This window comes from Bidens hawaiensis, unplaced genomic scaffold (genome assembly GCF_021521415.1).
Source record: "Bidens hawaiensis isolate Kalapana, Puna unplaced genomic scaffold, B.hawaiensis_p1.1 tig00014709_1, whole genome shotgun sequence".
NCBI lineage: Eukaryota > Viridiplantae > Streptophyta > Magnoliopsida > Asterales > Asteraceae > Bidens > Bidens hawaiensis.
In genome coordinates this window covers 438967-453372 of record NW_027492286.1, presented here as the reverse complement: position 1 = coordinate 453372, position 14406 = coordinate 438967, and the positions used below count along the sequence as shown (strand labels likewise).

The 14406-nt window shown below is 37.2% G+C and overlaps 2 protein-coding genes across 2 annotated transcripts; one reads left to right on the top strand and one right to left on the bottom strand.

The window, feature by feature from the left end:
* Nucleotides 1-2107: 2107 nt before the first annotated feature.
* Nucleotides 2108-2767, top strand: LOC143547298 (uncharacterized). Its single transcript, XM_077038756.1, has one exon. The coding sequence runs from the start codon at nt 2108-2110 to the stop codon at nt 2765-2767; it is 660 nt and encodes a 219-aa protein (XP_076894871.1).
* Nucleotides 2768-3085: 318 nt separating this feature from the next.
* On the bottom strand, nt 3086-13181 carry LOC143547290 (intermediate cleaving peptidase 55, mitochondrial-like). Its single transcript, XM_077038751.1, has 14 exons — nt 13103-13181; nt 12782-12856; nt 11334-11597; nt 11159-11251; nt 10477-10683; nt 10268-10371; nt 10114-10180; nt 9929-10036; nt 9724-9816; nt 9518-9608; nt 9325-9395; nt 9097-9152; nt 8945-9005; nt 3086-3267 (listed from the first exon to the last, which is right to left on the bottom strand). The coding sequence occupies exons 1-14, from the start codon at nt 13163-13165 to the stop codon at nt 3157-3159; spliced, it is 1464 nt and encodes a 487-aa protein (XP_076894866.1). The 5' UTR covers nt 13166-13181; the 3' UTR covers nt 3086-3156.
* Nucleotides 13182-14406: the final 1225 nt, after the last annotated feature.

Below are 14406 nucleotides of genomic sequence, written 5' to 3'. Positions count from 1 at the left end.
AATATGTCAAGCACTTAATTACGATTGTTTACATGCACCTAACGGAATAAGTTAACGCTCATCTACTACTGGGATGGTCAGTGTTATGTTTTGACAAACAGTTTGGTTTAAGTTGTAATTTTAAAACTTGAAGACTAAAGTTACAATACGTCTAAACAAGGCCATTTTGTAACTAATTCTATAAATAAATAAAACTTGATATTTTTCCCTTTTAAAATTAATCTTAGTAAGACCATTTGCATCCACGGAACCGCATACGACTGATTTGAAAGAGAGAAAGACGTTGCAGACGTAGCAAGAAGTGAGTTCTTGTGGTTTATGGTCGCAGATCATTCGTAGAAAAAGAAGGAAGCTCCTTTGAGAGGGGGGAGAGAAACGGTAGCAATCCGTCACTGTGTAGGGAAAAAAAAAGAACATTGGTGGTTCGTGTGATGGAAGCTTGACATGATGATGTGAATGGTCTCTCAACCTCTAAGACCAAGTGTTGTGGTTGTGGCACCCCAAGCCACGTCACACTTTAAACGTTCCCAACCTTCAGCCAACTCATTACACATGGGCGCCAAAGGAAAAAAAAAAAGCTCCTATGGGCTCAAGCGGTAACATGCTCCATGGCTCTTAGAGAGGGGTCCGTTAACTTTCCAACAAATCAGAATTATCTGTTCATACTTTTATAACAAAAAAATTATTAAATAATAATTGTGTTGTTAGTTAAACCATCATGCATTTTTTATTGAAAAGTCAGTGAGAATCCCGATGCATACGTTACAGTGACATGACAATGTGTTTTTTCACTTTTTAGTTAAACCACTACACATAGTTTAAGATTACATGATCTGTAAGTTTCCTATATAAATATATAGCTCAAAATTGTTCTTTTCTTTTTATTTTTATTTTTATTTTTTCCTATGTATATGTTCTTTCTATATTCTTAATATTTGATTCCCAAGTATAACTCATGAAAAATGAGTATAATATAATTAAATGAATGAATAAATATATGCAATCTTCCAAAGCTGATAGTGTAGTTCACCGTGTACACTTGTATTCCATAAAAAGGGCTGGTCCCGGCATACAACAAATTTGTGGGTTGGCAGTCGCCACCAGCCTGCAGCTTGATGATAAATTACATGACGTGACATACACGAAACACACACTCCCCACTCGGTTGTCTTTTTTATCTAAACATGATATAAATAATATTAGGAATTTAATTTGCTAATAATGACTTGTTTTCTAAACTCACATTGATGAATTGTTTTCTTTTTGGCTTTGATTTCTTGGTTACTCTCACTTACCAACTTTAAATTTTATAAAGTAGTCATAGTGACTTCACTTGAGTTTTAATTTTTTTTTTCTCTTTTAGATTTAATTTATACGTATCTAAACTAATGCCATAGTAAGTCTTAGCTCCTCTAAGCTCATGCTTGACTTGTTTCGAGCTTTCGAACTTGTATGTAGTTTTCAGATTTGATTTTTCCTCACTTATCATTTATTTAATTATTTAATTATTCTTTTCCTATACATGTGTAATTATAAATTTCATACGTAACAGAATATGTACTATTTGATTTATTTTCTTAATAATAATAATAATAATAATAGTTTAATAAACATTATATAAATAACAGACTCATTAACTCGATCTAGCTTAGTAACCAAAGCTTTATCAATAAAATCTCTAGCTCAAACTCCAGCTCGTTTAGTTCACGCTTTAACAAACCAATCACGAATAGTTCATTATTTTTTTATTTCTCAAATTCCTTAATTTCAATTCCCTCAAAATCAAAATTATTTAAATCTATACTTAGATTCCCTGCCCTTTATACCCTTTTCTCACATTTTCTTCTTCTCATATTAATATTAAATATATCCTTTATCAATAACTCTTATGAGTTTATTCTAAACCTCTTAACAAATGAAGGATTTTATTTTTCCATCTTGTTTCAACCAAAATGGAGTTCAAGTGGCAGACTCATCATGTTACACTTCATCCACTATTACTTCTGTAAGTAAAACCAAACCAACTCAAAACTTAGTCACATGTGTTTACCAATGCAAACTACTAGGCCAATCTAGCTTAATCATCATCAACTGGACCAAGAATATTATGGGTCATTGTTTTAGTATAGAACTTAAACATCCATCACCTAAACATGTTGTTCATATCAAACCTTCCATGTTCTCCAAACGAAAAGGTTCAAAGTCCGTTCATGTCGATTTAGATACTTTCGACGTCTACTGGGACCTCACGGATGCCGTATTCGGGTCCAGCCCCGAACCGGTCCATAGTTTCTTCGTGGGTCTGGTTTTTAATGGGGATATGGTGTTGTTGATTGGGGACTTAAGGAAAGAAATGTTGAAGGTGAATAAAAGTTTGTCGGATTCGATGTGTTTATTGAAACGGGAACATGTTTTTGGAGGGAAAGTTTATGGGACGAAAGTGAAGTTTAAGGATGATGGTCGGGTTCATGATGTTGAGATTGAATGTGATGTGTTCGGGCTTGATGATCCGCTGCTCGTGGTGCGGTTAGATGGGAAGGTTGTGATGCAAGTGAAGCATTTGGTTTGGAAGTTTAGAGGGAATGATAAGATTTTGGTTGATGGAGTTCATGTGGAAGTTTACTGGGATGTGCATGATTGGTTGTTTGGATCGATAACCGGAAGTGCGGTTTTCATGTTTCGAACGTGTTTGGTTGACGGTGCGAGTGTTGATTTGTCGCAGAGTTTGGGTTTTTGTTTAACACTTTATGCTTGGAAGAATGAATGATTTTAAGCATGATTTGAGGGAATATGATATTTGTTCTTTTATATGTGTATAGGACCTGAATAGGAACAATTTTCGTCTTCGCTTTCCCACTAAGAAAAGTTTCTCTTATGTGATTTGTGGTTTTGTTCGTCCTTGCGTATGTAGTTTTCGACGATCTGAATTAGTAATGTAACTTTAAACTCTAGTTATTTTAGTGACTAGATTAACGAACATCAAAACAAACGACTGTCACGCAGGCCTTCATAATCAACTTTAAATAAAAATGTGCTGTAACAGGTGTTGTTTCTTATTCAAGTTGTAACAGAATTACTTGTCTAATGATACATAAAAAATGAATAACAAAACATTCGAGGCAGGGTGTATACGACTGCCTGGAACACTAATTTAATTCAAAAATTCGAAGCAAAAATGTTGCTAGTCTCCGCTCCCACTCCATAGCTGTGGTTGTCCAACAAGGTTTCGATGTGGTTCGTTTCTTTTGGTAATGATCCTGTAAGAACCTATTTGCCAAAAAAGAAAATATTAAAATAGCCATTCATCAAATGTCTAAAATGCCCTTCAATCACAGATTAAACATGTCAAAATAGAAATAATCAAAATATTCCCATAGAGATTAAATTTTGACCATAACCATAGGTGCAAGTCCTAACACCACAAAAATAATTAGGTTTTGGGTTATCATATATTATGTTTGGGTTGACTTGTTTAATCAGTTTATTTAACCTATCAAACCGCCAACTAGCATAATCCATTTATTACAACCCAGTTAGTTAACACGTCTAAAAGTTGATTACAACCCGTCAACCATTTGACTCTTTTAGATGAATGGGTTAAACTAGCAGTGTGAATTTCTAACATGACAAGAACCAAAACATGAAAATCGTGGGTTCGGATAAAATGGGTTCGGGCCAGTTTCGAGTCGAACCCACCAACAGGTGTAGCTAAACGAGCCGCGCTAATGTAAATCCGGCGGCTGTGTATGTTGATCCGTTTAACGCGTTTATTATTTTTTTTTTTAAATGTGTTTATGTTATAAATTAAATTGATTGGGTAATTTATGTCAAAATTTAAAACTTAAAACAGTATTAGACTATGTCGGCTATAGTTTCAGTTTATTATTATTAAGTTCTATATTGTATAGGGTATCTAAGTGTATTTAGTATCTCTATATAATTGGTTGTAATCTTATCTCATTAATTTAATAATACTGATTATCTTTTCATAACTGATTTGGTATCACAGCCAAATTCAGCTCTTTTTTTTTCTCTAACCCTAATCGGCTTAATCTGCCGCCCAGCCCCTACTGCCTCCTGCCGACGCAATTCCGGCCAACATAATCTTCAATGGCAGCCATAACAACCTTCTCCAATCAAGAAAAGACTACCCACAACTCTCATAAATTCGCCTTTACCCTAAAGCCTACCAACTATGGCTACTGGAGGTCGATGATCGAATCCTTCCTGACATCACATAATCTATTTGGTTATGTTGATGGTACAATTCCGTGTCCAGAACAGAAGGTCACCGTTGGAACTGCAACAACAGACAATCCTAGTTATACTCCCTGGATTTCCAATGATGCTAATATCCGCACGTTGCTCATCTCCACTGTATCTGAAGACTCGTACCAGCATGTTCAGGGCAAGACATCTCGTGAAGTCTGGTTATCTCTGGAACGGGCTTATGCACCAGTCACTGCTTCTCATGAATTTACTCTCCATAGCCAACTACCACGCATCACTATGAAGGGTGATGAGAAACCTATTGACTACCTCTGTAGGGTACAAGAATATGCAACTGCCCTTGCCAACATCGGAGAACCGGTAAAAGATAAAGAACTTGTTATGCTTACTCTTGCAGGGCTACGGGAAGAATACAACGGTCTAAAAGGAACGCTACTGGGTCGTCAACCACCTGTCGCCTTTCATGAAATCTTTGCCTTGTTAAATGACCATGATTTTGTGGTCACCAAACTTGTGCAAAACAATCCGCAGGCACTTCTTGCTGCTGCCTCTACTCCTTCACAGCAGCCCTACACTGCTCCTGGTCTCTTAAAATCTCAACCAACCCTTGAACAACTACAACAACTCCAAAATATCCAGTTGATGGCCTCTCAGTTGGGTCACCAACTGAATCCGAATCTTTCACCACAACCCCAGGCCTATTTTGGATCTCGATCATACAACACAAATCGCGGTAACCGGAACAACCGTGGCCACTCTCGGGGCAACTCACGTGGCAACTCACGTGGCTCTCTCAACTCACGTCCTAGAGACAATGGTGGCAACAAGCAATTTTTATGGGCCTCCACTCAAAACACCATGTATGGTCACTGCAATCGTTGTGGAATTGGGCATCTACCTTCTCAATGCCCAAATCAGCCCAATCAGCAGAATAGGCCCGCTCCACAGGCCAATTTTTCCGCCTTTTAGGATGGAGCTTCTTCTTCTGGAAGTGCTTGGAAACCCGACACGGGTGCAACCCATCATGCCACTCCAGATTTAACTAGCTTGGACAACTCTGAGGCATACTATGGTAATGATTCATTATTTGTTGGCAATGGTAATTCCATACCCATTTTACACATTGGCTCATCTAAATTCCACTCTTCAAACAGAACCTTTAACCTTTCAGATATTCTTCATGTTCCTGAACTTAAACAAAACCTTTTATCTGTGCAAAAATTTTGTCTTGACAATAATGTATTCTTTGAATTTCACTCTTCTCATTTTGTTGTGAAGGACGAGTCTACACGCAGTACCCTCCTCACGGGCCCCAGTGAACAGGGTTTGTACTCTATCCGCCTTCCGCAACTCAAGTCTCTGCCCAAGGTTGCCTTCACTGCTGTCAAAGCTTCCTCGAATATTTGGCATCAACGTTTGGGACATCCTCATGCTCAAGTCTTTAATTCTATTGTTTCTTATTGTTCTTTACCTGTTTCGGACAAATTATCAAACACTTTATGTTCTTTTTGTCAAATGGGAAAATCAACTAAATTGCATTTACCAGATTCTAATTTTCGTAGTTATAATATCTTGGATCTTGTTTATTGTAATGTTTGGGGTCCGTCACCACCATCGCTTGATGGTCACCGGTATTTCCTATTGTGTGTTGATCATTGTACTCGATATATGTCGTTTTATCCCTTAACTCAAAAATCGGATGTTTATGTTATATTAACAAACTTTATAACCATGGCTGAACGCCAATTTAACACTAAATTAAAATGCATCCAATCCGATTGGGGAGGTGAATTCCGCTCCCTCACCAACCTTTGTCGCAACCTTGGCATCATCCATCGCCGTTCTTGCCCACACACCAGCGAGCAAAACGGAATTGTGGAACGCCGACATAGGCACGTTGTTGAAACGGGTCTCTCTCTATTAGCTCATTCATGTCTTCCCCAACGTTTCTGGCACTTTGCCTTCGAGACAGCCGTTTACCTAATCAATCGGCTTCCCTCACGTGTCTCCTCAAACAAATCTCCATTTGAACACGATTTTCACCGTAAACCTGATTACTCTTTTTTAAGAGTTTTTGGTTCACAATGTTTTCCTTATCTCCGCCCATACAACCGTCACAAAATCGAGTTCCGTTATACTCCTTGTGTCTTTCTTGGCTATAGCCTTTCTCATCATGGCTATCGGTGTTTTGATCCTTCCACTGAACGTATTTACATTGCTCGGCATGTTCGATTTAATGAACATGTCTTTCCGTATACACCTTCACCAAAGCCGAACCCATCTCCACCTACATCCTCCCCGTACATCTCTATCTTTCCTAATCCACCGCCCGGTTTCTCACCAGAACCTAACACACCAGCCCCGACCTCTTCCCCAGCCAACGAACCATCTCCACCACCTTCACCATCTCACCCGTCTCATGCTAACCTTACCCCCACGGCCCAACCCTCGGCTGCCCAAACAGCCCATCCTTCGGCTGCCCAGCCTGCGCCCACGGCTACCCAACAACCACCAGCCCCTCCCCCTATGGATGCTCGTTCAAGACCCCCCAACCTCAGACAACACCCTAAACGACCAGATCGGTATAACCCGGCCGCTTACCTAGCCAAGACCACCTCCTCCTTACCCATTGAACCAACCAGCTTTACTATTGCCAACAAATATGCTGAATGGCGTCATGCTATGTCCGAAGAATTGGACGCGCTTCACAAAAATGGCACGTGGACTCTTGTGCCTCCTGTTCCTAACGCTAATATTGTTGATTGTAAATGGGTTTACAGGTTAAAAACTGATGAACATGGTAACATCAGCAGGTTTAAAGCCAGATTGGTTGCGAAAGGCTTTCATCAACATGGCGTGGACTATCATGAGACGTTTAGTCCTGTAATCAAACCCGCCACAATTCGGACCATATTGTCCTTGGCTGTTACAAACAAATGGTCCCTGAGACAACTGGATATTCAGACCGCTTTTCTGCATGGTGATCTTGAGGAAACCGTCTATATGCGCCAACCGCAGGGGTTCGTTGATCCTACAAAACCGGATCATATTTGTTTTTTGCACAAATCCTTATATGGCCTTAAACAGGCTCCCCGTGCCTGGTTTAACAAACTGTCTGGTGCTCTTCATCAGTTGGGGTTCTTTGGGTCCAAAACTGACCCATCGTTGTTCATTCTCCATTCTTCGGGTTCACTGGTTTATCTCTTGGTTTATGTGGATGACATCATCATTATCGGTAACAATCCAGACACGGTTGACAAGCTCATTACCCGCCTCAATTCACTTTTTGCTCTTAAAGATTTGGGGCAACTACATTATTTTCTCGGGGTGGAGGTTGTTCACAAGAAATCAGATTTGGTTCTTTCCCAACGAAAATATATTTGCGCTATTTTACATCGGGCGGGCGTGGCTGACTGCAAACCAATTTCCACTCCTATGCACACCTCTCATGTCTTACTTCCTGATGATAGTCCTCTCTTGGACGATCCCTCTCGGTATAGACAAACAGTTGGCGCCCTTCAGTACGCGACCCTTACTCGTCCTGATATTGCGTTTGCAGTCAAACGGGTGTGTCAGTTCATGCATGCTCCAACGGAAAATCACCGGGCTGCTGTCAAACGCATCTTGCGTTATTTACAGGGTACTATGAATATGGGTCTTTGGTTTCGTCACAACACGGGCTATCGGCTACAAGCCTTCTCTGATTCTCACTGGACCACTAATGTGCAGGCCTTCTCTGATTCTGACTGGGCTGGTTGTCCAATCGATCGTCGCTCCACGGGGGGATTTGCTATATACTTGGGTTCAAACCTTATCTCCTGGTCAGCTCGCAAACAGCAAACAGTTTCTCGCTCTTCAACTGAATCAGAGTACAAGGCCATTGCTGATACTGTTGCAGAATTAATTTGGCTAAAGTCTCTTCTTCGTGAACTTGGCTTACAAAGCGAGGCACCGACACTTTGGTGTGACAATCTTGGTGCCACATATCTCACCGCCAATCCGGTGTTTCATGCCCGTACTAAACATATCGAGGTTGACTACAACTTTGTTCGTGAACAGGTTACTCAAGGCCATCTCAATGTCAAGTTTATTTCAACCAATGATCAAATAGCTGATATCTTTACGAAGCCCTTGTCTTCTCAAAAGTTTGAGTTTTTGCGGTCCAAGTTGCAGATTGCTAACCGCCCTGAACTTGCGGGGGAATATTAGACTATGTCGGCTATAGTTTCAGTTTATTATTATTAAGTTCTATATTGTATAGGGTATTTAAGTGTATTTAGTATCTCTATATAATTGGTTGTAATCGTATCTCAAAAATTTAATAATACTGATTATCTTTTCATAACTGATTTAACAAAAATTGACAAATAACTTTATAATTGAAATGTAATTGTTTTACGCATTTTTATTTTTATTTTTTGTTGTAAACATACAACTTTAAAGTACTGAGATTTGAGAAAAAAAAACTAAAACATAAAAACTTTGGCTAAGCGAGTCATGTTTGGGTTCATATTCGGTTTGGGTTGGGCCCGTGAACATGACCAGTTTAGCACCCTTAGGTTAAGCGAGTCGTGTTCAGGATGCACGATTTTAAGTGTATGGGTTAGATTATATAACTTTGACATGAATAAGCATATGGGTTGCGTTTGGGTTAAACGATTCAACGCGCCAACCCAACACAATTAACACCGTATCTAAAATTTTATCCTCATACCTCGTAACCTGATTCTGTAATCAGGACTTCATCCTCAATCCTGATCCCAATGCCTTGATATCTGCATCAAAACAATTCAATCGTTTTATAAAATTAGCATCCGAATTTTATTTCTAATAACTCTACTTTGGAATCAGAAAATCAGTAATTACCTCGGTGCACAGTCAAAATTAGGTGGGATGTATACTCCTGGTTCAACTGTTATCACCTGTTCATAAGAGTCAAACAAGCTTGGTCAAAGATGTCAATCAAAATCAAAGAACATTAAGCTTGGTCAAACAGATGTCAATCACTCAATCAAAATCAAACAGATGCATAAATAATAAAATGATTTTATATTTAGTATGTCAAAAAGATCATTAAACTAAAAAAGCACTTACAACACCTGGCTTTAAAGTGCGATCATAACCGATCTTTGAACAATCGTGCACGTCCATTCCCAAATAATGACCTGTATCACAAACAAATTCTGAAATCATAAAACAATTTCTAGTAAACCGTTTTATATATTATATTATATATATATATATATATATATTTTTAAAATTATCCCTAATAACTTAAAAAAATGACCTATGCTAGTTGGATTCAATTGGTGGTAGCCGTGAATCCGGTTATTTTTCAATATTCCAATCTCCTTCAGTCCTCTACAGAGTTTGTCAACCTACACAAACAAACAGGTTAGACGGTAATAATAACAGTAACAGTAACAGTAACAGTAACAGTAATAATAATAATAATAATAATAAAGAATGAAAAAAGAACTATATAATTCATACCGAGTAATCGTGTACGCGTTGTATGCTCGTACCAGGTTTGCAAAGCTCAATACATTCTTTGTTGGTTTCTAAAATTAAATCATAGAGTTCTTTCTGAAATTAAATCATTATGAAATTAGTATAAAAAATGAAAATGAAATAACTACAAATGAAATAAAAACTACTCTACCTCCTAATAGTGTTAAGTGTAAAGATGGCCACGTACATGAACATCAGAAAATCTGCCACATGGCGGCCAGGTTCGTGTAAGATCACTAACGTAGCCGTGCAATTCGCACCCAATATCCATCAAAACTAGATCTCCATCTTTGACCTGTCAATAATAAAAATAAATATTTCAAATACAAGTAATTATATTATATAATATCAAATAAACAAAATCAAGCTCACTTTCTGGTCGTTTCGTGAATAATGAATAACACTACCGTTAGGACCACCACCAACTACAGGGTTGAACCTGTGAAACAATAATTAGTATATTACTATATTGTATAACAATAAGAAACGTAAACACGCACACGCACACGCACATATATACACTTACGCCATTCTTTGGGCACCTCTCATTCTGCTCTCGTATTCAACTTTGGCTGATAACATATTCTCGTAAGGAGATATCTTTGAATGCAGCATAGTTTGTAAAAGAGCCTATCAAAGAAATTATTTTTATTTAGTGACAATATATTGGCTCAACCGACTCTAATATATCCAAAAAGGCAAACAGTAATATATAATTGTGAAATTTTGGCATACCTGGCAACCAATAGAAGCAGCTTCTCTCATTAAATTAAGTTCAGATGGTGATTTTACCCATCGTGCTTCATGGGTGTACACAGAAAGATCACCTACTTTACCATTATAGGCAGCTTTTTGAAATGCATCCAAGTTTGTATAAGTTGGGATAGCGGTCTTCACATTATGATATAGTTTTGAACAATTTCTAATCATGTTTGGTAGGACCTTCAATCAAATAAAAGAAAAGTGATGAAATGATTGCATATACACATACATAAGCAATAAAGTTTTGAAAGTAAATAATACTGATGATAGTAATATGCTATTTCGTGATAACTTATTTTGACTATTAACTTCAATTTTGAACTTTGATCATGTTATTATCCCGTACTCTCGTTCAACAATATAGGTATAAACGCATAAACGAAGAGTAAATAGCGACTGATAAAAGCATCCAGTCTGACCAATGTTTGTATCTCTTTTCCTTAATCTAATCTACTTTTTAGCTTACTAATCAACACTCAACTAAAACAACGATTTAGTACAATCTTCAAAAGGAGAATGTAGAATAAAACTGAAAGAAAGAGAAAAGAGTTTACTTTGCTAAGGCTTTATGATAGCATGCTCTTTAACTATAAACTAATAATAAGTATAAGTGTATAGCTGAGTATAGAAAGAAAAGAAATTGTACAATACTGACATTATGTAATTGGCTAATAGGAAATGACTGATTAGCCTTAAACACGTCTGTAGCAACATCAACTCCAGCAATCTGTCCTTGCCAAGTAACATCCTACAATGCATTCCATATATTTTTAAGTTTTGATATCAACTTATTAATATTATATCACAAGGATTCAAGCATAGTAGCATACATAAGGGGAAGGTTCAGGCATGAACATGCACAAACCAAAATCATGACCTAATACAGCAATCCCACCAGGCTGTTGGCATCCAGTTATATAAAGATAATCAGCATCTTGACGAAAAGTGTAAGGAACAACATCAGTCATCATCTTCACAGGAGCGGATGCAACAATAGCCACACTATGTTCTGGAAGATATTCCAATAACCTTTTCCTCCTTGATATGTATTCATCACAACTGATTCCTGGTGTAATTTCACCTTCTTTTAGCAACTGCAAATATCATCACACAAAACAAAAATCATGAACACAATATATAACACTAGTAAATGTGGCATTCAATAAAAAAACTAAAAGAGTGAACTGCGGTTTTCGTCCATGTGGTTTGTCAAATATGCAATTTTAGTCCAATAGTTTCAAATTTGCGATTTTCGTCCCTGTCGCTTCATTTCACTTGCAATTAAACCCAACCTCACTAACCCCGTTAAGTATGTTCATTAAACCTATCAACGTGCCCCTCACGTGAGGGGCAGTTTTGTCCTTTTTTTCCCCAATTAAACCTCAACCCTAATTTGGAAGCCCCCACAATGGAGGGCTGGGGTGTATTTGGGGGAAAAGGACAAAATTGCCCCTCACGTGAGGGGCACACTAATGGGGTTTAACGATCAGACTTAACGGCGTTAGTGTGGTTGGGTTTAATTGCAAGTGAAATGAAACCACAAGGACGAAAATCGCAAAATTGAAACTATTGGATTAAAACTGCAGATTTGGACAAATCACAGGGACGAAAACCGCAGTTTACTCAAAACAAAAAATAAAAATTAAGCTTCTTATTATGCTAAATGAGTAACTTGGGTTGCCACATCTCGACTTCTGGTAAAATAAAGATTTTTAGTTCCCACCTCTCTCTCCTATTAAACAATAATCATTTTAAATAACTAAACTAAATATCTAATATTCATTTTAACTCTTTATTAAAACTTACTAAATTATAAGATTTCAATTATACTTTATCTCAAAATCTAATTTTATAATTCTTAAATCTTCATTATTTCTTATTTCACCAATGGCTAGTGACATCCAACATACAAATCTTCATATGTTGGAAAAATCAGGACCAGTCGGCGATTAATCGATAGTCGTCCGGTGACCGACTAATTTATAGCTAATCGGTCAAATCGTCCTTAGTCGGGTCTAGTCGGACCACGTCACCGGACAATTTCTGAGCAAACTCTGTAAATTCCGGCCAACCTTTGTAAATTATATATAAAATAATAAAAATGCGTGTTGTTTATATAAAACTAAATTTTACATATAACATTATAACAATGTGTGTGTGTAACTGAAAATTACAAATAAAAATTACAATCTGATTAATCCGGCCGACTAGCGAGTTCTACAACATTGTTTACATCAGTTTCTAACCTAGAAAGATAATATTATGGAGTCAAGGATACCTGAGGATGAGTAGTTGGAGTTGGCTGTCCAGCATCAAAGACCTTGCCTGAAGAATAAAATTGTTTCCATAGAACCTGCAAATGAAAGTACTATTACTATCAAACACATGCAATCAATCTTTAAAGGTATTACACTATTTATTTGATTTACAGCTGCTAATGTGGCATGTGTATGAGCAGATTCTAACAGTAAGTAATCATCATCTAGTTGAATAATAATAATCATTGATTATAATAACCTATACAATCATAAATTCAATAGACGGAGAATAATAATAATAATAATTATAATAATTGAAGAGATTAGAAAAAGGCACTCACTTGATTGATTAATTTGAATGAAGACTTATTGGTGATTAGTTTTCTCTGAATAAGATATTGCATTCTGCAACTTCTTCTGAATAATAATATGCGAAATTTTTGAGGTTTTAATAAATTAGGGTTTGGGTTTGGGGCTAAACGTGAAGAAAGAAAAGGGGGAAAAGCCTTAAACCTCAGTCCGTCCAGGAACGAGATGGAATCCGTAAACCCTCGCCTAATGTCGGGTTCGAACCCAGTATTTAAGCCCTGACCTCACCAAGATGTCATTCAAACCGGCTAAAGTGGGAATCGAACACGCGTCTCCACTTTGGGAGGGCATGCCTCTTACCACTGGACCCACTTCTCGGGACAATTGACAGGACAATTGAATTAATTGGATTCTGTTTAAAATAATAGTAAATAAAATTAAGTGGATCATTCCATTTCTTTGTTCATTATCTCATACTACCTAAGAAAATACAATATTATTCGCAAGCAGTTTTGTACTTTTGCGGTATCAAAGTGTGTGAAAAAGCTTGTTTAATCGTCAAGAGGTTTTGTCTTATGGAAAACAAACATGTAAATATCAAAGGTGGATTTAGAGTTGTGTATTTGTGTGTTTGTTAGTTGGTTAAAGAAAATGCGCCAGTTGTCTGACTCTTTGTCTCTCTTGTTCCGCTCACAAACTTACTTTCTCATCTAAAACAACATTTTCTCTCTTCCCTTACGTAGGTTGTCGGTTTTAGATGTTCTTGCATATAAACTCCACTGACCAAACCCTTCACTTTACCAACTCACCCTGCTTAGAATGAGCCATATGTGGATGACCTTGTGTTTTTGTTGTTTGACTTCCCATTCATTAAAACATAGTACATGTAACATACTCCCTCTCATTGTACAATCAATGATCACAACATTGTCCTTCTATCCATTCGATAAGCGCCGCATAAGGCGATATCTTGTCCTTATTTTAACACTATCTTTCCGTCATAATTGGCAACGCACACAACATGCCCTTTTCAATTCAAAACAAGTCTCTCTTTATGTAAAGATTATCTTGTTGGTTGTTCTTGCATGATCATTTCATTTTAAAGTTAATTAAATTTGTTTGTGTAACTTTTTTATCGATACGTACGGGGAAATCAATTGGTTGCAGAAGACAATTTGGTGATGGTAGCAAGGTCGGAAATTTTTATCAAGTTTCATAATGTAGTGTGACATTCTCAAGAGAGATAATTTTGCATCTTTATAAATCTAGTTTTATAAAAAGGGGTAATCATTCAAAATAATAGCTAGCTCGAATATTGACACCAATTTTAAATGAA